This window comes from Oncorhynchus nerka, linkage group LG6 (genome assembly GCF_034236695.1).
Source record: "Oncorhynchus nerka isolate Pitt River linkage group LG6, Oner_Uvic_2.0, whole genome shotgun sequence".
Taxonomy (NCBI): domain Eukaryota; kingdom Metazoa; phylum Chordata; class Actinopteri; order Salmoniformes; family Salmonidae; genus Oncorhynchus; species Oncorhynchus nerka.
In genome coordinates, this window is record NC_088401.1 from 25,256,063 (window position 1) to 25,283,190 (window position 27,128).

A 27,128-nucleotide genomic window follows, 5' to 3' on the forward strand; every position below is an offset into this window, starting at 1 on the left:
TACCATTTACTTTCCAGATTCAAAGGTGTTGGGTTAAATGCAGAAGACACATTTCAGTTGAATGCATTCCGGGCATTTTGAGATGAAATGTGTGGTAACATGCCCTTTCTACCCTACAGAAAGAGCTCTTAAGCTTGTCAATTTGGTATGTAAATGGGATCGCTAGGCGTTCACACACACACACACCAGGGAAATAATTTTGAACATTCTTTAAGTGCAGTCTTTGTATTTTGTTGCAAGCTTTGACCTACAATACATTCACCTTGAAACACAAAAAATAGTTTTGAGCAAAATAGTTGTTTTTAGACAACTGCAAACTTCAAGGAAGTTTGATGGGAAGTAGTTTCTTCTCCGGCCTCCCCCCTGCTTGAGCAACAATAGAGAACAAGAGGAAAGGGCGGGCCAGTCCCCCCCCCCCCCCCCCCACACACACACACACACGTGTTGTCATGACTTATCTGGACCACCTATTGAGATGTGCCTTTTGTTAAGTAAATGTTTTAAGAGGTGAAAAGTGGACTGGAGTGCCTCTACAGACGTAAGTTTGTCCAGCTATTGAGGGTAATATGCACAAGCCAGATGGATTTGAGTAGGTGATTGTGGGCTGAAAGAACTGTTGATCGAATGAAAGAATAATTATAAATGGGAAGATGTGTTAGAAGATTGATTGCTGAATCCAGCAGAAGCTGTTAAGCAAGTGTTGAGTGTATCTGCCAGAAAGCATACGATGCCAATTGTGTCCGATGTAAATAAGATACTTAAAAAAAGAAGCCTTTTCATGAGTAAATATAAAATCCTGTAGTTTGGGAATAAAGAAAGAACTGGAGATACTATGCACCACACTGGAGTTCAGATGAGTGCATTATGGCCGATTTCCCCCGATTCACAAAACCACCTTACTAAGCACAATGGGGAGCTCTCTGTATAAGGGACAGCTGAGAGAGAAACAATGGAACCGGAAAAGGGGGATCGTACGATGAGTGAGGGGAAAGGCAAAGAACACTGCATGACACTGACAAGTCTGCAAAAAAGGCATTTATCATGAGTTCAGTTCATTGCTTCATACTCAATACTAGCCCAGCCAGAAGTTAATCAAATTTGTGGCAAAAGGGGGACAGCAGCAAATAGATAAGAGGCTCTCAGGTACGACAAGGGCAACAAGTGACAAAAAAAAAAAAAAAAAACAGGTGACGCACACAAAATGAAATCATTAAAATAATAAAAACAGGCAATATAAATAAAAATGTTAATACTGGGTACAACCTCTGAAAAATTATAATACTACCAATAGTAGAATGGTTCAAGTGCCGGAGTTTAGCAAATTTGAATGACCCAACTACTGTCCCATTTTTCATCTAGTAAAAAATAAAAATACATTTCACTGGCTTTCACTGGAGAATGAAATAGTTGCTTGGTGTGCTGTGTTACGATTGGCTGACGGCCGCAGTCAGCTTCATCTTTTGCTCGGCAGGAAGTGACCTCACGGCACCCTCAAATTTCTGGGAGTGGCGCTGAGCGACGTCTCGGAGCAGCATGACCAGGGTGTTCTGGGTTTCTGGATGACCAACATTGTCATAACCTTTTATATCTACATACGACAACTTAGGTATACGAAGAAGAAAGGAAACCTGTCAAGATTTAAAGTTCTCTTACCTGGATCAAGGTCCTTCGTTCCCAGGACGTGGCTGGAAGCAGATACTATTGGCTTAATTTGACTCACCACCTAAGGAGACAACACTTATTACTAGCCAACATTGTGGAATTACACATTCAGAGTTCAATTCTAGATCTGTGCGTATTTCCATGGAAACGGACAATAAAGTATCATATGATGTGATCAGTTTAAGAAAGCCAAACAGGCTAAATAAATGAGTGGGAACATACCATTGCAGGGTTCTGTGAGTAGAGCATGGCCAGGCAGCTGTACACAGTCTTATTCTCCTCCATGTCCTCCTTCAGAGGGAGGCAGGCCAGGAGGGCAGGGAACACCTAGGACAGAGAGATAAGAGTTATCCATGTCGGCATCACTAAGGACACTCAACTCTTCAACTCGTGTGGCGGTGTACGTCAATAAGCCTGTGGCAAACTCACATTGTAAATCTAATATACAGCATTTGGGACATTGAAGAATTGGAGACAAGGCCATAGACACAGGTCACAGATATTCTCAGAGCAACTCAAAGTTCCATCAGAGCAACTCAAAAGTTCCACACAAATCTTCCAGAGTCATTACAAACACCTTGTGTGAGGCATTGGCCCGGTATAAAATCCCATGCATGAAAATGCAGACAGTACCTGTTCCAGAGGGACACCCTCCATGTGGCTCATGATCATCCTGCAGAGTGCAGCGCACAGATTGTCAATCACCCTCCTGTCCTGTTCTTTGGACAGCAGGTTGGAGAAGAGGGACAGCATCATGGGGTAGTCTCTGGGAGGGACAGGAGTTGAGGAAAACACCCATGGCTGCTGGACAGGCCAGTACTACAGTAATAGAATCTAAATCATATGGTCAGTGCTGGTCAATGTACCTAGCTACTCATGTGAACTATATCATTGAGTTAAAAGAGATTCTCCGTTACGTTTGTATACGTGTTAGCCAGTAGTTCTTAGTCGCCAAAGTACCGTAGCATGTCTTTAACAATGCTCAAACACAATCACATAGAAAAACACACACAGAGAGAATAGACACATTATTGAGAGGGATACTGAGCGACAAGTGGTCCAGCAGCCTGGGCCAGAGCTCCCAGTCCAAACACGCTGTTGTTGCGAACCTCGCTATCACTGTCTCTCACCCCGGCCACCAGCACAGGCAGCAGCCGATTGGACAGTTTACCAGCACAGGCTCTTCCCCCAGACACACTGACCAGGGATTGCAGGATCTCTCCGAGCGTGCCCACGGAGAAGGAACGGTCAGCCACCGTGCACGATGATTTCTGAGGAACAAATCCATCCTCATTCAATACACACCAAACTAAAGGTTTATCCTTCAGTATGCCTCTTTATTTAACGCTGACATATTTTATAAAATAAAAATTTAGAATTTCAACAGAAAATGAATTAGGTCTATTAATTTCTATATTGATAGATTGTCAACTGGAGTAAATTACTTGGGTTATTTGAACCCAATGCTAACGGTCTAGTGGTAGGTCGACTCACAGCCTTGTTCATGATGAGGGGCAGCAGCTCGTTGAGATGGGGCTGGAAGGTGTCCGCTGGTATGGCGGAGGCCAGCAGAGGAATCCCCTCACCTGCAAACTCCTGGAGCATGGCATCATACTCCGCCTAGAACATACAACATGGTCATATCATTTGCACCATACACTTGGAAGTACATCCGATCCTGCCAGTGCTGGAGTGTGACGAAAAAGAGAGGAAACCCCACCTGCTGTTCGTCATCATCTGCCTCATCTCCTCCTCCGTCCTGACAGACAGTCTGTAGACACACGGTAAGGGGAGGGTCAAAGGATTATCACATTCTTCTCCTATTATGCTACGATGCCCTTTAACCCCTTACATTTGTGGGAATTGGCCTATATGGATAGAGCCAAATTGAAATGTTTTAACAGAAGAACTGTAAAAAGCATATGCATGACCGTGGTAGCAATTGAAAGAGAACACTTGGTCTAATAAATTATGGGGAAATGATCATAACAAAAAGTGAGGACACAAAAGTTCACCTGACAAGCCAATGTAAACATGACACGTTTGATTTTATGTGCATTTTACATTTACTGTACTTTTCACAGCATTTGTCAATAACAAAGTCTAAAAATACTCCGGATACATTCAGTAACATAAGAATATTCATTGACATTTTGGAGTAGGTGCAAGATAAGAAAAAAAACTTCCCAGGGTTTGAATGAGAGGTCTAACTGGTGTCTCCAACTCTGCACAGTTCATTAGTCAGTTCAAAGCACTTATGACTTTAAAATTATTTTGGCTAGTAAAAAATCTTAGTGGCTGGTAGATTTTTAAATAGTACATTTTAGGCCCTGTATGCAATCCAAAAACATGTCATTATAAATCGCTATCTGGGTCAGGTTGGCATAATTTTAAAGCTTATTCTATTGCCAACATGACTAGCTAATCCTTGTAACTGTGGATCAAACATAGGCTCATCGTGTTCAGGACAACCCAGTCTATAACGCATGTCATCCTTGTAACTGTGGATCAAACATAGGCTCATCGTGTTCAGGACAACCCAGTCTATAACGCATGTCATCCTTGTAACTGTGGATCAAACATAGGCTCATCGTGTTCAGGACAACCCAGTCTATAACGCATGTCATCCTTGTAACTGTGGATCAAACATAGCCATCGTAAATGTTGATCATGTAAATTCAATTTTCAAATATGGAAATATGACCTTCACATTTGGACTCATAGGTGTATGGTTTGCTTGTATGACATCGAAGCGATATTTATTACAATCCTCAACATTTCATTTGTCAGAACACAGACTCCTCTCAATTTACAGCATTTCCCTCACTCAGACAACAAATGTGCAAAAGTATCCCAATTAGCAGAAGGGATGGGGTATCTTGTCGCATGCAGTGCTGACGTCATGTATAGCGTGTTACTGTATAGCCACTGGATTCCAATTTAGGCGCTGATCAATGACAAAATGGGTCATTTTCAACCCGTATATGGGATGACTGGGGCTGTGAGTGGAAAGAGCTACGTCCACACAAACACATATCCTAATATCAGATATCCTAAATTAATAAATGGGGGAAATCCTGTCTGTGAAGAGCACTCAGGCTTGGTTTGTGTCAACTCACCCTCTTCTTGAGCACATCTCGGATGGCCTGACTGATCTCCTGCAGGCGCCCGGGGCTCTGCAGTGCTTCCCCCTGGCAGGCCTTCAGCACGGCGTTCATGGCCTCCAGCACACCCATCACCACCTGGCGCTCACGCTCACCGCGCACCGCCTCCAAGAAGCTGGGAAGCACCACCCCCAGCAGCTTCTGCATGGCTGAGGGACGGATGGAAGGAAGCTTAAATTGTATTTTTCTTTTTAGACAAGCCTGACTAATTCCCAGAATGAATGTCTAAACTATTATCTCATTTGATACATTTAATAATTCTCTTTGAAAAACTCTATAATAGCACCACATAAGATGCCTCAGAAATTCAAAGAGCCAAAGCTCTGATGAGGTAGAGGTTGAGTGAGTTACCCTGGTGGTTGGCCTCAGTGGGATTCTCCTGCCACACTTTATGTTGAGCTCGGCAGAACTGGCCCATGGCCCCGAAGGCAGCCCTGCGTACGTCCTCGTGGGGGAACTGAGGGGAGGACGGAACGCATGGTCAGAGAGAGTCAACGCTGACCAACATACACTACCCATGACACAAAGGGAGAAGAGGATGGATGAGCTGTGCTACAGTACTTACATCACGCAGCTCATAGACCTGCTGAAAGCTGGACTCCAGGAAGGGCTGGAAGGCGGCACTGAAGGGGTGAAAAGGATAAGGAGACATCATGCAACACTCAAAATAACTCTTTGCTCTTGAGTCTTTACCCGGTGTTGAAGGCAATCTCTCCCAGAGCATCACAGGCGTCCTCCTTCTCGTCAATGTAGGCGTTTTCCACACTGAACCTGGGGAATGAGAGATTAAAATGGAGAAGGACAGAGGGAATCCCCTCCATCTAGTTCTTTAGGCACAAGCCTGACAAACAAAATGGCTTCCATTCATTTCAATTGACTAGTTTTATGTCAGCTGCTTTGAAGGTTTCATTGTGTCTTTACTCCTGCCCCACAAAAAAAACACATCAAAGGTCGTAAAATGAAAGATAATCAGATGAGAAACGTACCCGGCTGTGTCTGGGTCCACGGTGTCGGCCCCCTCGTCATCCAAAATGGCATCTCCCTCGGCATCATCATCGTCGTCGTCCAGCAGGACAAAAGTCTTGTCCTCCTCAAGGTGAGCCTAAGGATGATTTTTTTAAACTATGTAAACTATATATATATTTTTTTTTTAAGAAGCCCTCCTGTTCTCCACTCATTACCTGTATTAACTGCACTTGTTTGAACTCGTTACCTGTATAAAAGACACCTGTCCATACACTCAATCAAACAGACTCCAACCTCTCCACAATGGCCAAGACCAGAGAGCTGTGTAAGAACATCAGGGTTAAATTGTAGACCTGCACAAGGCTGGGATGGTCTACAGGACAATAGGCAAGCAGCTTGGTGAGAAGGCAACAACTGTTGGTGCAATTATTAGAAAATGGAAGAAGTTCAAGATGGTGGTCAATCACCCTCGGTCTGGGGCTCCATGCAAGATCTCACCTCGTGGGGCATCAATGATCAGGAGGAAGGTGAGGGATCAGCCCATAACTACACAGCAGGATCTGGTCAATGACCTGAAGAGAGCTGGGACCACAGTCTCAAAGAAAACCATTAGTAACACACTATACCGTCATGGATTAAAATCCTGCAGCGCACGCAAGGTCCCCTGCTCAAGCCAGCGCATGTCCAGGCCCGCCTGAAGTTTGCCAATGACCATCTGGATGATCCAGAGGAGGAATGGGAGAAGGTCATGTGGTCTGATGAGACAAAAATAGAGCTTTTTGGTCTAAATTTCACTCGCTGTGTTTGGAGGAAGAAGAAGGATGAGTACAACCCCAAGAACACCATTCCAACCGTGAAGCATGGAGGTGGAAACATCATTCTTTGGGAATGCTTTTCTGCAAATGGGACAGGACGACTGCACCGTATTGAGGGGAGGATGGATGGGGCCATGTATTGCGAGATCTTGGCCAACAACCTCCTTCCCTCAGTAAGAGCATTGAAGATGGGTCGTGGCTGGGTCTTCCAGCATGACAACGACCCGAAACACACAGCCAGGGCAACTAAGGAGTGGCTCTGTAAGAAGCATCTCAAGGTCCTGGAGTGGCCTAGCCAGTCTCCAGACCTGAACCCAATAGAACATCTTTGGAGGGAGCTGAAAGTCCGTATTGTCCAGCGACAGCCCCGAAACCTGAAGGATCTGGAGAAGGTCTGTATGGAGGAGTGGGCCAAAATCCCTGCTGCAGTGTGTGCAAACCTGGTCAAGAACTACAGGAAATGTATGATCTCTGTAATTGCAAACACAGGTTTCTGTACCAAATATTAAGTTCTGCTTTTCTGATGTATCACATACTTATGTCATGCAATAAAATGCAAATGAATTACTTAAAAATCATACAATGTGATTTTCTGGATTTTTGTTTTAGATTCAGTCTCTCACAATTGAAGTGGACCTATGATAAAAATTAGACCTCTACATGCTTTGTAAGTAGGAAAATCGGCAGTGTATCAAATACTTATTCTCCCCACTGTATGTATGTATTTTTATGTACGTACATACGTGTGTGTGTGTGTGTGTGCGCATGCATGCATACATACATATGTGAGTTAGTGAGAGAAAAAATAAGAGGATATATAGTTGTATCATTATGTAGTTGTCCTGGTTGGATAGCGCTGAGACTTTGCCCATTTCTAGTGTCACTTTTAACTAATACTGACTGTTCAGGTCTCCTATGGAAGAAGCCCCAGTGCCTATGGAGGCTATAGAAGAGGAACATGTGGCTCTACCAGACAGAGAAGAGGAGACAGAAGGTAGAGAGGTCACTGCAGAGGGCCTGTTGAGGTGTAGTATTACTAATCACCCATCTATCATCACTACCCTGCATCTATTCTATCTATATCCTAACATTTACATTTGAGTCATTTAGCAGACACGCATATCCAAAGCAACCTAGCGTTAGTGCATTCATCTTAAGATAGCTAGGTGGGACAACCACATATCACAGTCATAGTAAGTGGGGGGTTTGTCAAGTGCAATTGTGTTGGTTCAGGAATTTGATGGCAAAAGTGAGGAGGCTAGCCAACAGCTTTTAACTCAGTCATTACTGCACTACTATTCTATCTTTATCTATTCTCTCTAACTGTGAAACTCTGGGCAGTGTTTTTCACATGGCTATCATCTCCCTCTGCTCCTTTCAGTGTGGTGTCCTCGTTCCTCCTGAGGTTTGGGAAAGTCACCTTTTACTCTCTGTTGCCCCTGGAGACAGACCGCACTACTGCAGCCCACATTCTCTCCAAACTGCTAGGTGAGAGCTGACAGAGAACAGAGGAAAAATGGATATCACTTGTGGGGCTATATGCATGTATGTATTCCAATATTGTTTTACATGCAGGTATTTTGTGTGTTGTGTTGTGTTCTGTTGTGATGGTCCAGAGCTGGTGTCTGCTGGGGACCTGGCTGTATGTCAGGCTGAACCCTACAGCCCCATCACAATCATCCCTGGACCACTCAGCACCGTGCAGGCCTGAGGAACACAGAGGATGTCTCCACCAGCATTTGACTTGGACAGGATTTCACCGCAGCTGAGTACCGGCACCTCAAATGTTCTACTGCTTGAGCTCCTGTTCCTCTTATGGAATATTAGCTTAAAAGTATTGTGGAGCTCCTGCACCTAATTATAAACAGTACCCAGCACCGGCACCTATTTCAGTCCAAGTTAAACAGTGGTCTCCACACACACGGGATGTGTGCTGCCATACTTTTATAACAGAGTAATAATGTTCATGTCCCAAATATCGTTCATACGAGATCATCACCTCAAACTGATTTGTAGGACACACCCAAAACGATGACCTCTTGGAGTTAACATTTTTTTTAACCTTTATAAGTGAAACCTTTTTATAAGAAGTGAAATTACTGAAGGGAAAGCTTTTTTATTCAAAGTTGGTCTTTTTTAAATTAATCTATTGAATAGCGTATTTATTATTCATATATTTAATACTGTACCTAGCAGATATTTTTATACTAATTTGTCAACTGTCATACAAGTTGCTGCTAGCCAGCTAGCCCCCGAATAGCAGCACTATAGAAACTATTACACTCAACGGAACGACTTGATTAGTGTAGTGTCAACAACGCAGCCACTGCCAGCTAGCCTACAAAGTCAACAACGCAGCCACTGCCAGCTAGCCTACTTCAGCAGTACTGTATCATTTTAATCATTTTAGTCAATAAGATTCTTGCTACGTAAGCTTAACTTTCTGAACATTCGAGACGTGTAGTCCACTTGTCATTCCAATCTCCTTTGCATTAGCGTAGCCTCTTCTGTAGCCTGTCAACTATGTGTCTGTCTATCCCTGTTCTCTCCTCTCTGCACAGACCATACAAACGCTCCACACCGCGTGGCCGCGGCCACCCTAATCTGGTGGTCCCAGCGCGCACGACCCACGTGGAGTTCCAGGTCTCCGGTAGCCTCTGGAACTGCCGATCTGCGGCCAACAAGGCAGAGTTCATCTCAGCCTATGCCTCCCTCCAGTCCCTCGACTTCTTGGCACTGACGGAAACATGGATCACCACAGATAACACTGCTACTCCTACTGCTCTCTCTTCGTCCGCCCACGTGTTCTCGCACACCCCGAGAGCTTCTGGTCAGCGGGGTGGTGGCACCGGGATCCTCATCTCTCCCAAGTGGTCATTCTCTCTTTCTCCCTTACCCATCTGTCTATCGCCTCCTTTGAATTCCATGCTGTCACAGTTACCAGCCCTTTCAAGCTTAACATCCTTATAATTTATCGCCCTCCAGGTTCCCTCGGAGAGTTCATCAATGAGCTTGATGCCTTGATAAGCTCCTTTCCTGAGGACGGCTCACCTCTCACAGTTCTGGGCGACTTTAACCTCCCCACGTCTACCTTTGACTCATTCCTCTCTGCCTCCTTCTTTTTCACTCCTCTCCTCTTTTGACCTCACCCTCTCACCTTCCCCCCCTACTCACAAGGCAGGCAATACGCTCGACCTCATCTTTACTAGATGCTGTTCTTCCACTAACCTCATTGCAACTCCCCTCCAAGTCTCCGACCACTACCTTGTATCCTTTTCCCTCTCGCTCTCATCCAACACTTCCCACACTGCCCCTACTCGGATGGTATCGCGTCCCAACCTTCGCTCTCTCTCCCCCGCTAATCTCTCCTCTTCCATCCTATCATCTCTTCCTCTGCTCAAACCTTCTCCAACCTATCTCCTGATTCTGCCTCCTCAACCCTCCTCTCCTCCCTTTCTGCATCCTTTGACTCTCTATGTCCCCTATCCTCCAGGCCGGCTCGGTCCTCCCCTCCCGCTCCGTGGCTCGACGACTCATTGCGAGCTCACAGAACAGGGCTCCGGGCAGCCGAGCGGAAATGGAGGAAAACTCGCCTCCCTGCGGACCTGGCATCCTTTCACTCCCTCCTCTCTACATTTTCCTCTTCTGTCTCTGCTGCTAAAGCCACTTTCTACCACTCTAAATTCCAAGCATCTGCCTCTAACCCTAGGAAGCTCTTTGCCACCTTCTCCTCCCTCCTGAATCCTCCTCCCCCTCCCCCCTCTGCAGATGACTTCGTCAACCATTTTGAAAAGAAGGTCGACGACATCCGATCCTCGTTTGCTAAGTCAAACGACACCGCTGGTTCTGCTCACACTGCCCTACCCTGTGCTCTGACCTCTTTCTCCCTCTCTCTCCAGATGAAATCTCGCGTCTTGTGACGGCCGGCCGCCCAACAACCTGCCCGCTTGACCCTATCCCCTCCTCTCTTCTCCAGACCATTTCCGGAGACCTTCTCCCTTACCTCACCTCGCTCATCAACTCATCCCTGACCGCTGGCTACGTCCTTCAGTCTTCAAGAGAGCGAGAGTTGCACCCCTTCTGAAAAAACCTACACTCGATCCCTCCGATGTCAACAACTACAGACCAGTATCCCTTCTTTCTTTTCTCTCCAAAACTCTTGAACGTGCCGTCCTTGGCCAGCTCTCCCGCTATCTCTCTCAGAATGACCTTCTTGATCCAAATCAGTCAGGTTTCAAGACTAGTCATTCAACTGAGACTGCTCTTCTCTGTATCACGGAGGCGCTCCGCACTGCTAAAGCTAACTCTCTCTCTCTGCTCTCATCCTTCTAGACCTATCGGCTGCCTTCGATACTGTGAACCATCAGATCCTCCTCTCCACCCTCTCAGAGTTGGGCATCTCCGGCGCGGCCCACGCTTGGATTGCGTCCTACCTGACAGGTCGCTCCTACCAGGTGGCGTGGCGAGAATCTGTCTCCTCACCACGTGCTCTCACCACTGGTGTCCCCCAGGGCTCTGTTCTAGGCCCTCTCTATTCTCGCTATACACCAAGTCACTTGGCTCTGTCATAACCTCACATGGTCTCTCCTATCATTGCTATGCAGACGACACACAATTAATCTTCTCCTTTCCCCTTCTGATGACCAGGTGGCGAATCGCATCTCTGCATGTCTGGCAGACATATCAGTGTGGATGACGGATCACCACCTCAAGCTGAACCTCGGCAAGACGGAGCTGCTCTTCCTCCCGGGAAGGACTGCCCGTTCCATAATCTCGCCATCACGGTTGACAACTCCATTGTGTCCTCCTCCCAGAGCGCTAAGAACCTTGGCGTGATCCTGGACAACACCCTGTCGTTCTCAAATAACATCAAGGCGGTGGCCCGTTCCTGTAGGTTCATGCTCTACAACATCCGCAGAGTACGACCCTGCCTCACACAGGAAGCGGCGCAGGTCCTAATCCAGGCACTTGTCATCTCCCGTCTGGATTACTGCAACTCGCTGTTGGCTGGGCTCCCTGCCTGTGCCATTAAACCCCTACAATTCATCCAGAACGCCGCAGCCCGTCTGGTGTTCAACCTTCCCAAGTTCTCTCCACGTCACCCCGCTCCTCCGCTCTCTCCACTGGCTTCCAGTTGAAGCTCGCATCCGCTACAAGACCATGGTGCTTGCCTACGGAGCTGTGAGGGGAACGGCACCTCAGTACCTCCAGGCTCTGATCAGGCCCTACACCCAAACAAGGGCACTGCGTTCATCCACCTCCGGCCTGCTCGCCTCCCTACCACTGAGGAAGTACAGTTCCCGCTCAGCCCAGTCAAAACTGTTCGCTGCTCTGGCCCCCCAATGGTGGAACAAACTCCCTCACGACGCCAGGACAGCGGAGTCAATCACCACCTTCCGGAGACACCTGAAACCCCACCTCTTTAAGGAATACCTAGGATAGGATAAAGTAATCCTTCTCACCCCCCTTAAAAGATTTAGATGCACTATTGTAAAATGGCTGCTCCACTGGATGTCATAAGGTGAATGTACCAATTTGTAAGTCGCTCTGGATAAGAACGTCTGCTAAATGACTTAAATGTTAAATGTAAGTTGATATTGTTGACAAAGTTTTTGTTTAACCTTTGGCGGTTTTTGTATCTTATCAATTGTGGTATGATGTTGCTCTGTTCTTACGTTGAAGCATTCATTCAATGTATTTTTAAAATAAAATGCACGTTTACTCATTATTAATAAGCCTCAAATGTAATTCTATCAAGTTAAAATGGTGCCATTATCTCCCAGTCATTTGGGGTGGACTCAATTTAAGACCACATCTGAGATATGAAAACATCTCACTTTGATTTGGGGGTGAACTATCCCTTTAAATTTGTGGTCAATCAATGATATTACAGTGGGAAAGAGTTGTAGTTTGCTACACTGATGTATTTTTGAGGAATAGGCTGCAGGGGGCAGTAGAGGATCATGAACAAGTCAGTCACCAACTCACCAGCAGAGGTTTACTCTGGACTATGACCTCATTGCTCTGTCCTGGATTGAAGTCATTGTGCCTAGCTGGCATAATCATATCTGATCTCATGGCTGAATTACTCAATACAATTAACTGTTGGTTAGAAGGAGAGGGAGTTGTGCAGCCTGTATCACACAGCACAAGTCTGTAGCCTCAGGCTGCAATATGCAAAAGAGGCAGAGGTCAATGCTGTGGTATATGGGTTAATGGTGACCTCAGCCTGTTTCTCTGCTGAATGCAGACCAGACCAGAATAGGCGTGACTGAATGTCCATGTTTGGGGAGCGAAGGCATGGCTGCTGGGCCAGATATGTTTCATGTTCTAGATCTGAACTAAGGAAACTGACATTACCAGTGTAAACCCTTAACCAATATAATTATTGGTACCTTTTATTTTACTAATTTTTTTTTAGATAATTTACCATTTACTTTCCAGATTCAAAGGTGTTGGGTTAAATGCAGAAGACACATTTCAGTTGAATGCATTCCGGGCATTTTGAGATGAAATGTGTGGTAACATGCCCTTTCTACCCTACAGAAAGAGCTCTTAAGCTTGTCAATTTGGTATGTAAATGGGATCGCTAGGCGTTCACACACACACACACACACACACACCAGGGAAATAATTTTGAACATTCTTTAAGTGCAGTCTTTGTATTTTGTTGCAAGCTTTGACCTACAATACATTCACCTTGAAACACAAAAAATAGTTTTGAGCAAAATAGTTGTTTTTAGACAACTGCAAACTTCAAGGAAGTTTGATGGGAAGTAGTTTCTTCTCCGGCCTCCCCCCTGCTTGAGCAACAATAGAGAACAAGAGGAAAGGGCGGGCCAGTCCCCCCCCCCCCCCCCCCCCCCCACACACACACACACACACACGTGTTGTCATGACTTATCTGGACCACCTATTGAGATGTGCCTTTTGTTAAGTAAATGTTTTAAGAGGTGAAAAGTGGACTGGAGTGCCTCTACAGACGTAAGTTTGTCCAGCTATTGAGGGTAATATGCACAAGCCAGATGGATTTGAGTAGGTGATTGTGGGCTGAAAGAACTGTTGATCGAATGAAAGAATAATTATAAATGGGAAGATGTGTTAGAAGATTGATTGCTGAATCCAGCAGAAGCTGTTAAGCAAGTGTTGAGTGTATCTGCCAGAAAGCATACGATGCCAATTGTGTCCGATGTAAATAAGATACTTAAAAAAAAGAAGCCTTTTCATGAGTAAATATAAAATCCTGTAGTTTGGGAATAAAGAAAGAACTGGAGATACTATGCACCACACTGGAGTTCAGATGAGTGCATTATGGCCGATTTCCCCCGATTCACAAAACCACCTTACTAAGCACAATGGGGAGCTCTCTGTATAAGGGACAGCTGAGAGAGAAACAATGGAACCGGAAAAGGGGGGGATCGTACGATGAGTGAGGGGAAAGGCAAAGAACACTGCATGACACTGACAAGTCTGCAAAAAAGGCATTTATCATGAGTTCAGTTCATTGCTTCATACTCAATACTAGCCCAGCCAGAAGTTAATCAAATTTGTGGCAAAAGGGGGACAGCAGCAAATAGATAAGAGGCTCTCAGGTACGACAAGGGCAACAAGTGACAAAACAAAAAAAAAACAGGTGACGCACACAAAATGAAATCATTAAAATAATAAAAACAGGCAATATAAATAAAAATGTTAATACTGGGTACAACCTCTGAAAAATTATAATACTACCAATAGTAGAATGGTTCAAGTGCCGGAGTTTAGCAAATTTGAATGACCCAACTACTGTCCCATTTTTCATCTAGTAAAAAATAAAAAATACATTTCACTGGCTTTCACTGGAGAATGAAATAGTTGCTTGGTGTGCTGTGTTACGATTGGCTGACGGCCGCAGTCAGCTTCATCTTTTGCTCGGCAGGAAGTGACCTCACGGCACCCTCAAATTTCTGGGAGTGGCGCTGAGCGACGTCTCGGAGCAGCATGACCAGGGTGTTCTGGGTTTCTGGATGACCAACATTGTCATAACCTTTTATATCTACATACGACAACTTAGGTATACGAAGAAGAAAGGAAACCTGTCAAGATTTAAAGTTCTCTTACCTGGATCAAGGTCCTTCGTTCCCAGGACGTGGCTGGAAGCAGATACTATTGGCTTAATTTGACTCACCACCTAAGGAGACAACACTTATTACTAGCCAACATTGTGGAATTACACATTCAGAGTTCAATTCTAGATCTGTGCGTATTTCCATGGAAACGGACAATAAAGTATCATATGATGTGATCAGTTTAAGAAAGCCAAACAGGCTAAATAAATGAGTGGGAACATACCATTGCAGGGTTCTGTGAGTAGAGCATGGCCAGGCAGCTGTACACAGTCTTATTCTCCTCCATGTCCTCCTTCAGAGGGAGGCAGGCCAGGAGGGCAGGGAACACCTAGGACAGAGAGATAAGAGTTATCCATGTCGGCATCACTAAGGACACTCAACTCTTCAACTCGTGTGGCGGTGTACGTCAATAAGCCTGTGGCAAACTCACATTGTAAATCTAATATACAGCATTTGGGACATTGAAGAATTGGAGACAAGGCCATAGACACAGGTCACAGATATTCTCAGAGCAACTCAAAGTTCCATCAGAGCAACTCAAAAGTTCCACACAAATCTTCCAGAGTCATTACAAACACCTTGTGTGAGGCAAATAACATCAAGGCGGTGGCCCGTTCCTGTAGGTTCATGCTCTACAACATCCGCAGAGTACGACCCTGCCTCACACAGGAAGCGGCGCAGGTCCTAATCCAGGCACTTGTCATCTCCCGTCTGGATTACTGCAACTCGCTGTTGGCTGGGCTCCCTGCCTGTGCCATTAAACCCCTACAACTCATCCAGAACGCCGCAGCCCGTCTGGTGTTCAACCTTCCCAAGTTCTCTCACGTCACCCCGCTCCTCCGCTCTCTCCACTGGCTTCCAGTTGAAGCTCGCATCCGCTACAAGACCATGGTGCTTGCCTACGGAGCTGTGAGGGGAACGGCACCTCAGTACCTCCAGGCTCTGATCAGGCCCTACACCCAAACAAGGGCACTGCGTTCATCCACCTCTGGCCTGCTCGCCTCCCTACCACTGAGGAAGTACAGTTCCCGCTCAGCCCAGTCAAAACTGTTTGCTGCTCTGGCCCCCCAATGGTGGAACAAACTCCCTGACGACGCCAGGACAGCGGAGTCAATCACCACCTTCCGGAGACACCTGAAACCCCACCTCTTTAAGGAATACCTAGGATAGGATAAAGTAATCCTTCTCCCCCTCCCTCCCCCCCCCCTTAAAAGACCTAGATGCACTATTGTAAAGTGGCTGTTCCACTGGATGTCATAAGGTGAAAGCACCAATTTGTAAGTCGCTCTGGATAAGAGCGTCTGCTAAATGACTTAAATGTAAATGTAATGTAAATGCATTGGCCCGGTATAAAATCCCATGCATGAAAATGCAGACAGTACCTGTTCCAGAGGGACACCCTCCATGTGGCTCATGATCATCCTGCAGAGTGCAGCGCACAGATTGTCAATCACCCTCCTGTCCTGTTCTTTGGACAGCAGGTTGGAGAAGAGGGACAGCATCATGGGGTAGTCTCTGGGAGGGACAGGAGTTGAGGAAAACACCCATGGCTGCTGGACAGGCCAGTACTACAGTAATATAATCTAAATCATATGGTCAGTGCTGGTAAATGTACCTAGCTACTCATGTGAACTATATCATTGAGTTAAAAGAGATTCTCCGTTACGTTTGTATACGTGTTAGCCAGTAGTTCTTAGTCGCCAAAGTACCGTAGCATGTCTTTAACAATGCTCAAACACAATCACATAGAAAAACACACACAGAGAGAATAGACACATTATTGAGAGGGATACTGAGCGACAAGTGGTCCAGCAGCCTGGGCCAGAGCTCCCAGTCCAAACACGCTGTTGTTGCGAACCTCGCTATCACTGTCTCTCACCCCGGCCACCAGCACAGGCAGCAGCCGATTGGACAGTTTACCAGCACAGGCTCTTCCCCCAGACACACTGACCAGGGATTGCAGGATCTCTCCGAGCGTGCCCACGGAGAAGGAACGGTCAGCCACCGTGCACGATGATTTCTGAGGAACAAATCCATCCTCATTGAATACACACCAAACTAAAGGTTTATCCTTCAGTATGCCTCTGTATTTAACGCTGACATATTTTATAAAATAAAAATGTAGAATTTCAACAGAAAATGAATTAGGAATTAGGTCTATTAATTTCTATATTGATAGATTGTCAACTGGAGTAAATGACTTGGGTTATTTGAACCCAATGCTAACGGTCTAGTGGTAGGTCGACTCACAGCCTTGTTCATGATGAGGGGCAGCAGCTCGTTGAGATGGGGCTGGAAGGTGTCCGCTGGTACGGCGGAGGCCAGCAGAGGAATCCCCTCACCTGCAAACTCCTGGAGCATGGCATCATACTCCGCCTAGAACACACAACATGGTCATATCATTTGCACCATACACTTGGAAGTACATCCGATCCTGCCAGTGCTGGAGTGTAACGAAAAAGAGAGGAAACCCCACCTGCTGTTCGTCATCATCTGCCTCATCTCCTCCTCCGTCCTGACAGACAGTCTGTAGACACACGGTAAAGGGAGGGTCAAAGGATTATCACATTCTTCTCCTATTATGCTACGATGCCCTTTAACCCCTTACATTTGTGGGAATTGGCCTATATGGATAGAGCCAAATTGAAATGTTTTAACAGAAGAACTGTAAAAAGCATATGCATGACCGTGGTAGCAATTGAAAGAGAACACTTGGTCTAATAAATTATGGGGAAATGATCATAACAAAAAGTGAGGACACAAAAGTTCACCTGACAAGCCAATGTAAACATGACACGTTTGATTTTATGTGCATTTTACATTTACTGTACTTTTCACAGCATTTGTCAATAACAAAGTCTAAAAATACTCCGGATACATTCAGTAACATAAGAATATTCATTGACATTTTGGAGTAGGTGCAAGATAAGAAAAAAAACTTCCCAGGGTTTGAATGAGAGGTCTAACTGGTGTCTCCAACTCTGCACAGTTCATTAGTCAGTTCAAAGCACTTATGACTTTAAAATTATTTTGGCTAGTAAAAAATCTTAGTGGCTGGTAGATTTTTAAATAGTACATTTTAGGCCCTGTATGCAATCCAAAAACATGTCATTATAAATCGCTATCTGGGTCAGGTTGGCATAATTTTAAAGCTTATTCTATTGCCAACATGACTAGCTAATCCTTGTAACTGTGGATCAAACATAGGCTCATCGTGTTCAGGACAACCCAGTCTATAACGCATGTCATCCTTGTAACTGTGGATCAAACATAGGCTCATCGTGTTCAGGACAACCCAGTCTATAACGCATGTCATCCTTGTAACTGTGGATCAAACATAGGCTCATCGTGTTCAGGACAACCCAGTCTATAACGCATGTCATCCTTATAACTGTGGATCAAACATAGGCTCATTGTGTTCAGGACAACCCAGTCTATAACGCATGTCATCCTTGTAACTGTGGATCAAACATAGGCTCATTGTGTTCAGGACAACCCAGTCTATAACGCATGTCATCCTTGTAACTGTGGATCAAACATAGGCTCATCGTGTTCAGGACAACCCAGTCTATAACGCATGTCATCCTTGTAACTGTGGATCAAACATAGGCTCATCGTGTTCAGGACAACCCAGTCTATAACGCATGTCATCCTTGTAACTGTGGATCAAACATAGCCATCGTAAATGTTGATCATGTAAATTCAATTTTCAAATATGACCTTCACATTTGGACTCATAGGTGTATGGTTTTCTTGTATGACATCGAAGCGATATTTATTACAATCCTCAACATTTCATTTGTCAGAACACAGACTCCTCTCAATTTACAGCATTTCCCTCACTCAGACAACAAATGTGCAAAAGTATCCCAATTAGCAGAAGGGATGGGGTATCTTGTCGCATGCAGTGCTGACGTCATGTATAGCGTGTTACTGTATAGCCACTGGATTCCAATTTAGGCGCTGATCAATGACAAAATGGGTCATTTTCAACCCGTATATGGGATGACTGGGGCTGTGAGTGGAAAGAGCTACGTCCACACAAACACATATCCTAATATCAGATATCCTAAATTAATAAACGGGGGAAATCCTGTCTGTGAAGAGCACTCAGGCTTGGTTTGTGTCAGCTCACCCTCTTCTTGAGCACATCTCGGATGGCCTGACTGATCTCCTGCAGGCGCCCGGGGCTCTGCAGTGCTTCCCCCTGGCAGGCCTTCAGCACGGCGTTCATGGCCTCCAGCACACCCATCACCACCTGGCGCTCACGCTCACCGCGCACCGCCTCCAAGAAGCTGGGAAGCACCACCCCCAGCAGCTTCTGCATGGCTGAGGGACGGATGGAAGGAAGCTTAAATTGTTTTTGTTTTTTTAGACAAGCCTGACTAATTCCCAGAATGAATGTCTTAACTATTATCTCATTTGATACATTTAATAATTCTCTTTGAAAAACTCTATAATAGCACCACATAAGATGCCTCAGAAATTCAAAGAGCCAAAGCTCTGATGAGGTAGAGGTTGAGTGAGTTACCCTGGTGGTTGGCCTCAGTGGGATTCTCCTGCCACACTTTATGTTGAGCTCGGCAGAACTGGCCCATGGCCCCGAAGGCAGCCCTGCGTACGTCCTCGTGGGGGAACTGAGGGGAGGACGGAACGCATGGTCAGAGAGAGTCAACGCTGACCAACATACACTACCCATGACACAAAGGGAGAAGAGGATGGATGAGCTGTGCTACAGTACTTACATCACGCAGCTCATAGACCTGCTGAAAGCTGGACTCCAGGAAGGGCTGGAAGGCGGCACTGAAGGGGTGAAAAGGATAAGGAGACATCAGGGACAACACATTTCCCTTTGCATACTGGAAGACAGTGGAAGTTTAATGAGGAAAAGTTGCTGCGAAGTGAGATGATTGTATCGACAGATTTACAATGACTCTAGGCACAGAGGGATCAACCGGAGTAGTGGCTAGCTGCAGATACCATGCAACGCAGAATGAACATAGAACCCAGATGGTTTGTGACATGCAACACTCAAAATAACTCTTTGCTCTTGAGTCTTTACCCGGTGTTGAAGGCAATCTCTCCCAGAGCATCACAGGCGTCCTCCTTCTCGTCAATGTAGGCGTTTTCCACACTGAACCTGGGGAATGGAGAGAGCACAGAGATTAAAATGGAGAAGGACAGAGGGAATCCCCTCCATCTAGTTCTTTAGGCACAAGCCTGACAAACAAAATGGCTTCCATTCGTTTCAATTGACTAGGTTTATGTCAGCTGCTTTGAAGGTTTCATTGTGTCTTTACTCCTGCCCCACAAAAAAAAAACATCAAAGGTCATAAAATGAAAGATAATCAGATGAGAAACGTACCCGGCTGTGTCTGGGTCCACGGTGTCGGCCCCCTCGTCATCCAAAATGGCATCTCCCTCGGCGTCATCATCATCATCGTCGTCATCCAGCAGGACAAAAGTCTTGTCCTCCTCAAGGTGAGCCTAAAGATGATTTTTAAAAACTATGTAAACTATATTTTTAGCAATTTCTCAATGGTGTAAGAGAATAGAATAGAGTGTGAATAGGAGTTGTAGCACAGTGTCTGTCAGACTGACCGTGACTCCCTCTGTGGACTTGAGGGACAACAGCATGATGGTGGTGATAGCTGTGAGGTGGGGGCTCAGACAGTCTGGACTCACTGTGGACACAGCCGAGAACAGGCTGTACCTGTACACAGAAAGAGACAGAGAAGGATCGAGGGGGGAGGAGAAGCACATGGGTTCAATACAAAGTCATCAGAAAGTCAGAAAACAGTCATGCACTCTGTGAATGCCAAACCCAACAGGCTGGCAGGACTTCTATTAGAGTGGGAGCATCTCAGACACACACTACATACGTGCAGCGCCGCAGGTCGGGGTCGTCGATGGCGTTGGTGAGGTTGAGTCCCAGCTGAACACACTCTGCAGCCAGGGGGCTGAACACATCCTTGCCTATGGTGCGGGCCAGCACTGACAGAGTATCTGACAGAACAAAGGAAACCCCATTCGTCATCTAGACATGACTCGGGTTAAAATAATATCTATGACGCAAGACAGATCAGCTCTAATCTGTCAATAGCATGGACTACAAGTGTCTGCTGGATGACCACATCAAACTGACTAAGGCTTAGAGATAGTTAGCCTACCTAGAGCCTGTGTTTGCAAAGCCCTCATCTCATCCCTTGTGTCAGTGAGGAAGCCCTTCAGGCTCTCAATAACAGGTGGGAAGTAAGGAACTAGCTTCTCTTTGGCTGCATTGGCTGAAAGGAAGAGAAGGGATGAAAGGTTAATACAGTTACAGTGATACACATTCCAGTCTTTTAAAATGTCTAAAATAGACACTTGATGCATCTCAATAGTCTCAAGTGTCCTCCTCTCCTTGTGTCCTTTCCATCTGCCCTGACCTGAAAGAGGTTTTCAAAGCAACTGGGACTACTTTTGACTTTAGCAGTCCTTTCAGATAAATGTGGATGAAGGAAGACTCAAGCGGAAGCCATTCTAAATTATTGAGCTGTAACATGCGCTATTGAAAGGCTCAATCCTAAAAGGACTTTTGCAGTATTACCTATAGCTCCTATGGCACTGACAGCCAGCTCTTTTAGCTTCAGGTTCTCTGCATTGCTGAGGGCAGACAACATGGTCTCCATCAGGGTGGGCAGGTAGGGCTCAATCTCCGAACCTGATAGAGGATGGAACAGTTTATGAAAACATCAGAACAGAGGGGGTTAAAAATATTATTTCCCCCAAATGACATGTTCAAATATTGCATTATCAGTACCTTAAAAGTAGTCTAGGGGCGAGACTAGAGAGCCAGAGGCTCAACATTTGTTTACAACAGCTTAGCATTTTGGCATCCTCCAATTAGTATAGAATAGAACCAAGCATATTTGGGTTGAATATTGGAATGCATTTGGAAATACACTTCCAACTATTTGAAAAAACCTAAATATACTCAGGAATTTGAAAATAGTGTTTGAAATACGTATTGGAAAATACTTTAACACAATTGCAAAATTTAAAAAAAAAAAAATAGTAATTCAAAAACTAAAATAAAAGCTGTGTATTACAAAACACTCAAATACACAGAAAAAGTATTTTAAATAACAAATACACATGTTTCTGAACCCAGATCTGGGACCAATTTTTATTTATTTTTTTACCTTTATTTAACTAGGCAAGTCAGTTAAGAACAAATTCTTATTTTCAATGACGGCCTAGGAACAGTGGGTTAACTGCTTTGTTAACGGGGCAGAACGACAGATTTGTACCTTGTCAGCTCGGGGATTCGATCATGCTACCTTTCGGTTACTAGTCCAACAGTCTAACCACTAGGCTATGCTTCCGCCCCAAATAATAGCAAGACAGTTGAGTATGGATCAGGATAAAGGTGAATGGGAGGATCCTCACCCAGGTTTTCCATGAAGTTCTCCAGGGCGTAGAAGGCCTTGGTGATGTGTCCGATCTTGGCCTGGTTCAAAGCCGACATGTAGCCCAGCAAAAGTGGCATCAGCTCGGCACAGTACTTACTGACCTCGGGCTGCAGGTGCTCTGAGAACTGTCCCAGGGCAAAGAGGCCGGCGCTGCGGACTACCTGGTTATTGTCTGACAGACTCTGGCACACCGTCTGCAGCATGGAGGACAGCAACCTGACACACAGGGGAACAGACGGACAGTGGGATTAGCAGGAAAAAGACAATAGTTCTATTTGAATGAGAGAAAATAAGACAGAAAAACATTGCTCTGGATTATTTCAGATCCAAAACACACTAAAGGACTGGATATTGACAAATGTAACAAATTAAATCAACTGTTTTTTGGACAGGGAGCCACTGAATAAGAGAAAGCAGCATCGACTCACTTGGTCCGTATGTGGTCGGCACAGCCCTCAGCCAGCACTGCCATACACATCAAGCCTGCCTTCCTCTCATAGGGGTTCTCACTGGCCAGGCACACCTGGGTCAGGGGCATCTGATGGACATGCCATGGGTCAGACATGCATACATAATAAAACTATTTGTACTTCTATGCATGGAAATTTGTGTACAACTCAGTATGACTGCAAGTTATAAACAATGCAGCTACTAATACAATGATGGCTACATACTGCTGCAGCACAGAGATATCATGAAGTGTCTGACTGAAAGGCAAATTATAGCATTCATATAAAGCAAGTGAGTGTGTTTACTAACCAGCTGCTGGAATAGTTTCTCAGGGGGCATGTGAAGAGCCATGGTGTCAATAACCTGCAGTCGAAAAGAGATTATATTTTAGGCACAAATACACCCCTTCTGTTCTTTGTATGTGGTTATTTCTTAAGGGAAGTTGACCTGAGCAGCAAAGTGTTTAGGACTCTCGTTGTCGGTGTCGCCCTCGTCGCCATTCTCCTCATCCTCTGGGTCCTCCTCCCCAGGTGGGGGCGCTGCACTCAGCACAGGGAACACTGTCTGCAGGATGGGATTCAGCAGCTTCTGCTTTAGCACCGTCTGTAGGAGGCAGAGAGCACAGAATACATCACTGACAAGCTACACATATTTTAACTGACAACAAGGATAAAAAGGCACAGTGCTCTGGGTGCATCTCCATAGTCTAAAGCATCCATTTATAACTGGGTGACTTTACCTTGCTCTTGAGTCGGATGAGAAAAGCGATGCAGGAAAGAGCCTTTACACGCAGGGAGTCAGTCAGGGTGGTGTCTGCACTGACCTGAGACGAACATACACACATTTCACTGTCAACAAGATAACCCATCACAATGTAAGCAAAAAGTCATTACAAATATAATTAGAAGAAGCTCTGTTCTCACCTCCAAGCAGAAATGGACAATTTCAGCAATGTGTGGCACAATGATGGACACCTCACTCTCCATCAGCTCATCAAACACCTCCATGGCATCACTGGCCTGACCCTGGTCAGAAACATTCCAATCAAGGGACAATAGTGTTTGAAGCTCCATTTAATAGTAATCCCAGAAGACTTATGCAATCATCAGTGCAATACAGCAGTGGTGCTAGTGGGGGCTGACATATTGAACTACACCCTACTTGGTCTGCCTTGATTAGATGTTTGAGCGCAATGATCAGTCTTGGGATGAGGGCACGCATGAGGTTCTGAAAGACACAGGACATTTCATTTCAGCACAGCAATGAAGGATGATGGTAGACTACATTTCTGTTCACGCCAAAAAGGCATAAAATAGATTGATTCTGGCCTCACCATCTCCTCTGTGCCAGTGTAGGCAGTCATAGCAGTGAGGGTGAGGATGCAGTAGTACATAGCTGTGGGGTTGTCCAGGTCTTGCAGCACGGTGCCAAACAGCTGCAGCAGTTGGCGGTAATGGGGCTTGAAGGGCTCTGGGTTGGACTCCACCACTTTGCTGAGCAAGAGTAGACCCACCTGAGAGAGACAGGGGTATTTTAGTGATTGGCTGAGGGTACCTAAGATACATAGAATGTATTCACAATATTTTGATCTATGCATATTCTGACCAATCAGTGAGCAACCATCAAGAGCTCAAATCAAAGCCACATACTGCAAAACCTCTCTTTGTTCATGTACAACAAATACATCACTGCGTTTTAGTTCTGTCTATAGAAGCTGATACCTGTCTGTCCGTTGGGTTGTTGCTCTTGGTGGACTGGTTGAGGAGTGTGAATAGAGCAGGCCAGCGGTCTGGCGTCTCGTGTTTGACCATCACTGCACTGAGCTGTGAGAGGGAGTGGCGCACTGTGTGTCTGGGAACAGAGGAGGGTTATTGTCAAGTTCAGATTGAACAAGTTTAATTGGTGTGTTGGATGGGTTAGTGGTTATGGTCAGATATGTTGTAGCTATAAATCTGTATGATAACCCATTGATATTCTAGTAGGATATGCCTAGTTTTCCACCTCAAAAGCTATGTGACTGTTTTTATGTAAAGGATAAAAGATACTTACTCTGTCTCCTGCTGAAAAGCTTGTAGTACCACTGCTTTCAGACTAAGAAGCAAGAAAAAAATACAATGGCAACATAACAAATAAAGCTCAGTGGGAATTCATTCAACAGTCCAATACAAAAGACTTAGATATGGCTGATTGTGGGGGAATTAGACAAAGGGCAGCCAACCTCTCTCTGTGATCAAGGCTAATCTTCTTCCAATGCTTCTTTACTCTCATCCGCAACATCACTGCAGCTGACTGGCGGATCTGAAGGGAGGGTAGAAAAACAATGAATGCACTGATGAGAGCCGGCGATAAGCCGTACAAATAGAACACATACAACCGAGTAGGGCATGCAAACCCCTGGGTTACACATACCTTCAGAAAGTATTCACAACCCTAGACTTTTTCCACATTTTGTTGTGTTAGAGCATTCATTTAAAATGTATCAAATTTAAATTGAAAAAACATCACTGGCCTACACACAATACCCCATAATGTCAAAGTAGAATACGTTTTTACATTTTTATTTCAAATTATTATTTCAAAAAGAAAATAAGTATTCAACCCCTTTGTTATGGCAAACCTAAATAGGTTCAGTAGTAAAAATGTGCTTAACAAGTCACATAATAAGTTGCATGGACTCACTGTGTGCAATGACTACCTTATCTCTGTACCCTACACATACAATTTCACACAGATTCAACCACACAGATCGGGGAGATTTTCCAATGCTTCGTAAAGAAGGGCACCTATTGAGCACGGTGAAGTTGTGAATCACACTTTAGAGGTATTAATTACACTTACAACCAGTCACTACAAAGACACAGGCGTCATTCCTAGCTCAGTTGCCTGAGAGGAAGGAACCCGCTCAGATTTTTCACCATGAAGCAAATGGTGACTTTAAAACAGTTAGAGTTTAATGACTGTGATAGTAGATAACTTAGGATGGATCAACAACATTGCAGTTACTCCACAATACTAACCTAATTGACAGAGTGAAAAGGAAGCCTCTACATAATAAAATAACCCAAAATATGCATCCCGTTTTCAACAAGGCACTAAAGTAATATATACAAATAAAATAACTTTTGTCCTAAATACAAAGTGTTATGTTTGGGGCAAATCGAAAGAGTACCTCGTCCCACACTAAAATGTAACACATTGATACCACTCTCCATATTTTCAAGCAAGCATAGTGGTGGATCTGAAAATGGTTGACTACCAATGATCAACAACCAATTTGACAGAGCTTCAATAATTTTTTAAAGAATAATGGTCAAATGTTACACACTCCAGGTGTGGAAAGCTCTTAGAGACTTGGGCAGAAAGAGATTCACAGCTGTAATCGCTGACAAAGGTGCTGCTACAAAGTATTGACTCAGGGGTGTGAATACCTATACAAATTACATATTTCTGTATTTGATTTTCAATGCATTGGCTAACATTTTTTTTTTTAATTAACTTTGTCATTATTGGTTATTGTGTGTAGATTGGTGAAAAAAATGTATTCACAAAATCTATTCTGTTTTGAATTCAGGCTTTTTAACAACAAAATGCTAAATAAGTCAAGGGTTATGAATACTTTCTCAAGGCACTGTATCTAGCACACTGATGATAGGCGTTTGTCTAACTAATATGTAACCTAGTTACATACCTGTGGGTTCTGGGACCCAGTCATGACAGCACACAACGCTGGGATTATGGCTGGGTCTTTAAAAGCCAGCTTCAACTGGGCGGTGGCCTGTAGGGGGGAGAAAAATATGTTGGATATGGTAAAAACTGACTGGAATAAAGAAAGCTAGCCAGGCAGGCAGTTTAAACGTTAGCGAACTGTCAAAACGTTAGCGAACTGTCAAGTTTATGAAGTGACTAAGATTGCGTTTGAATACAGTCAGTTAGCCACACTGGTTCGTGACGTGACATAATTTGGCTAGCAACAGGTGTCCATTTTGATTAACAGTTAGCTTAGTTAGTTACCGGTGCTTGTTATCAAAGCATGTCAGGGTAAATCCCACATTTATAGGTTCAGTAAGGAATCATTACCTGCTGAATAATCGCATTGTCAGGCTGCGTAAGTTGTAAGAGAATATGTTCTAGTTCCCCAGACATCTTGGCTCTTCCGAAAATCTGTGTTTCTGATGGTAACGTTATTATTCAAAATGATGTGCTAAAAGTTGGCCCTTAACAGGGCTAAACAGTGAACTAATGTGATAATTTCTCTAGCTAGTTAGCTAACTAGCGCATCAAAATATTTATGGTTATTTTTTTTAAACCGGTTTAGTAAACCCAAATCGGCGGCGGTTGAGATTTGAGTGTCGCTCCCAGTCTGGTTAGTTCCAGCAAGTCACCACGCGGGACAGAACCATAGACATTAAAACCAGGGACAGAACCCTAGGAGTTCAACGTGAACCGCGTTGTTAAAGGGACCACATTGAAATATACAAACACATCCTGCACAAATGTACAGCGCCTGCT

At 44.8% G+C, this 27,128-nt stretch overlaps 2 protein-coding genes across 2 annotated transcripts; both read right to left on the reverse strand.

The window, feature by feature from the left end:
* Positions 1-1,020: 1,020 nt before the first annotated feature.
* Positions 1,021-6,302, reverse strand: LOC135572057 (importin-4-like). The gene is made up of 13 exons (XM_065019062.1): positions 6,291-6,302; positions 5,813-5,928; positions 5,520-5,597; positions 5,392-5,449; positions 5,178-5,283; positions 4,782-4,975; positions 3,383-3,433; positions 3,157-3,282; positions 2,707-2,933; positions 2,296-2,428; positions 1,885-1,989; positions 1,654-1,723; positions 1,021-1,555 (listed from the first exon to the last, which is right to left on the reverse strand). The coding sequence occupies exons 1-13, from the start codon at positions 6,300-6,302 to the stop codon at positions 1,425-1,427; spliced, it is 1,407 nt and encodes a 468-aa protein (XP_064875134.1). The 3' UTR covers positions 1,021-1,424.
* A 7,774-nt stretch (positions 6,303-14,076) lies between these two features.
* On the reverse strand, positions 14,077-27,039 carry LOC115130223 (importin-4). Its single transcript, XM_029661140.2, has 29 exons — positions 26,697-27,039; positions 26,308-26,394; positions 24,838-24,917; positions 24,669-24,710; positions 24,341-24,470; positions 23,953-24,132; positions 23,781-23,846; positions 23,543-23,644; positions 23,359-23,442; positions 23,067-23,222; positions 22,929-22,982; positions 22,598-22,707; positions 22,147-22,385; positions 21,305-21,418; positions 20,886-20,999; positions 20,598-20,721; positions 20,317-20,428; positions 20,081-20,202; positions 19,778-19,855; positions 19,461-19,518; positions 19,247-19,352; positions 18,851-19,044; positions 17,192-17,242; positions 16,966-17,091; positions 16,509-16,735; positions 16,098-16,230; positions 14,939-15,043; positions 14,708-14,777; positions 14,077-14,609 (listed from the first exon to the last, which is right to left on the reverse strand). The coding sequence occupies exons 1-29, from the start codon at positions 26,760-26,762 to the stop codon at positions 14,479-14,481; spliced, it is 3,261 nt and encodes a 1,086-aa protein (XP_029517000.1). The 5' UTR covers positions 26,763-27,039; the 3' UTR covers positions 14,077-14,478.
* Between the last annotated feature and the right edge of the window lie 89 nt (positions 27,040-27,128).

Bases quoted from the DNA above. Each gene is read 5' to 3' on its own strand.
- LOC115130223 (XM_029661140.2), bottom strand. From the start codon at position 26,762: ATGTCTGGGGAACTAGAACATATTCTCTTACAACTTACGCAGCCTGAC. The intron at 24,918-26,307 runs GTATGTAACTAG...CCCTCCCTTCAG, and splicing joins CTGGGTCCCAGAACCCACAG to ATCCGCCAGTCAGCTGCAGT. The intron at 14,610-14,707 runs GTAAGAGAACTT...TTGGTCATCCAG, and splicing joins AACGAAGGACCTTGATCCAG to AAACCCAGAACACCCTGGTC.
- LOC135572057 (XM_065019062.1), bottom strand. The intron at 5,598-5,812 runs GTACGTTTCTCA...CTCATTCCCCAG, and splicing joins GTGGACCCAGACACAGCCGG to GTTCAGTGTGGAAAACGCCT. The intron at 4,976-5,177 runs GTAACTCACTCA...TCCGTCCCTCAG, and splicing joins CACTGAGGCCAACCACCAGG to CCATGCAGAAGCTGCTGGGG.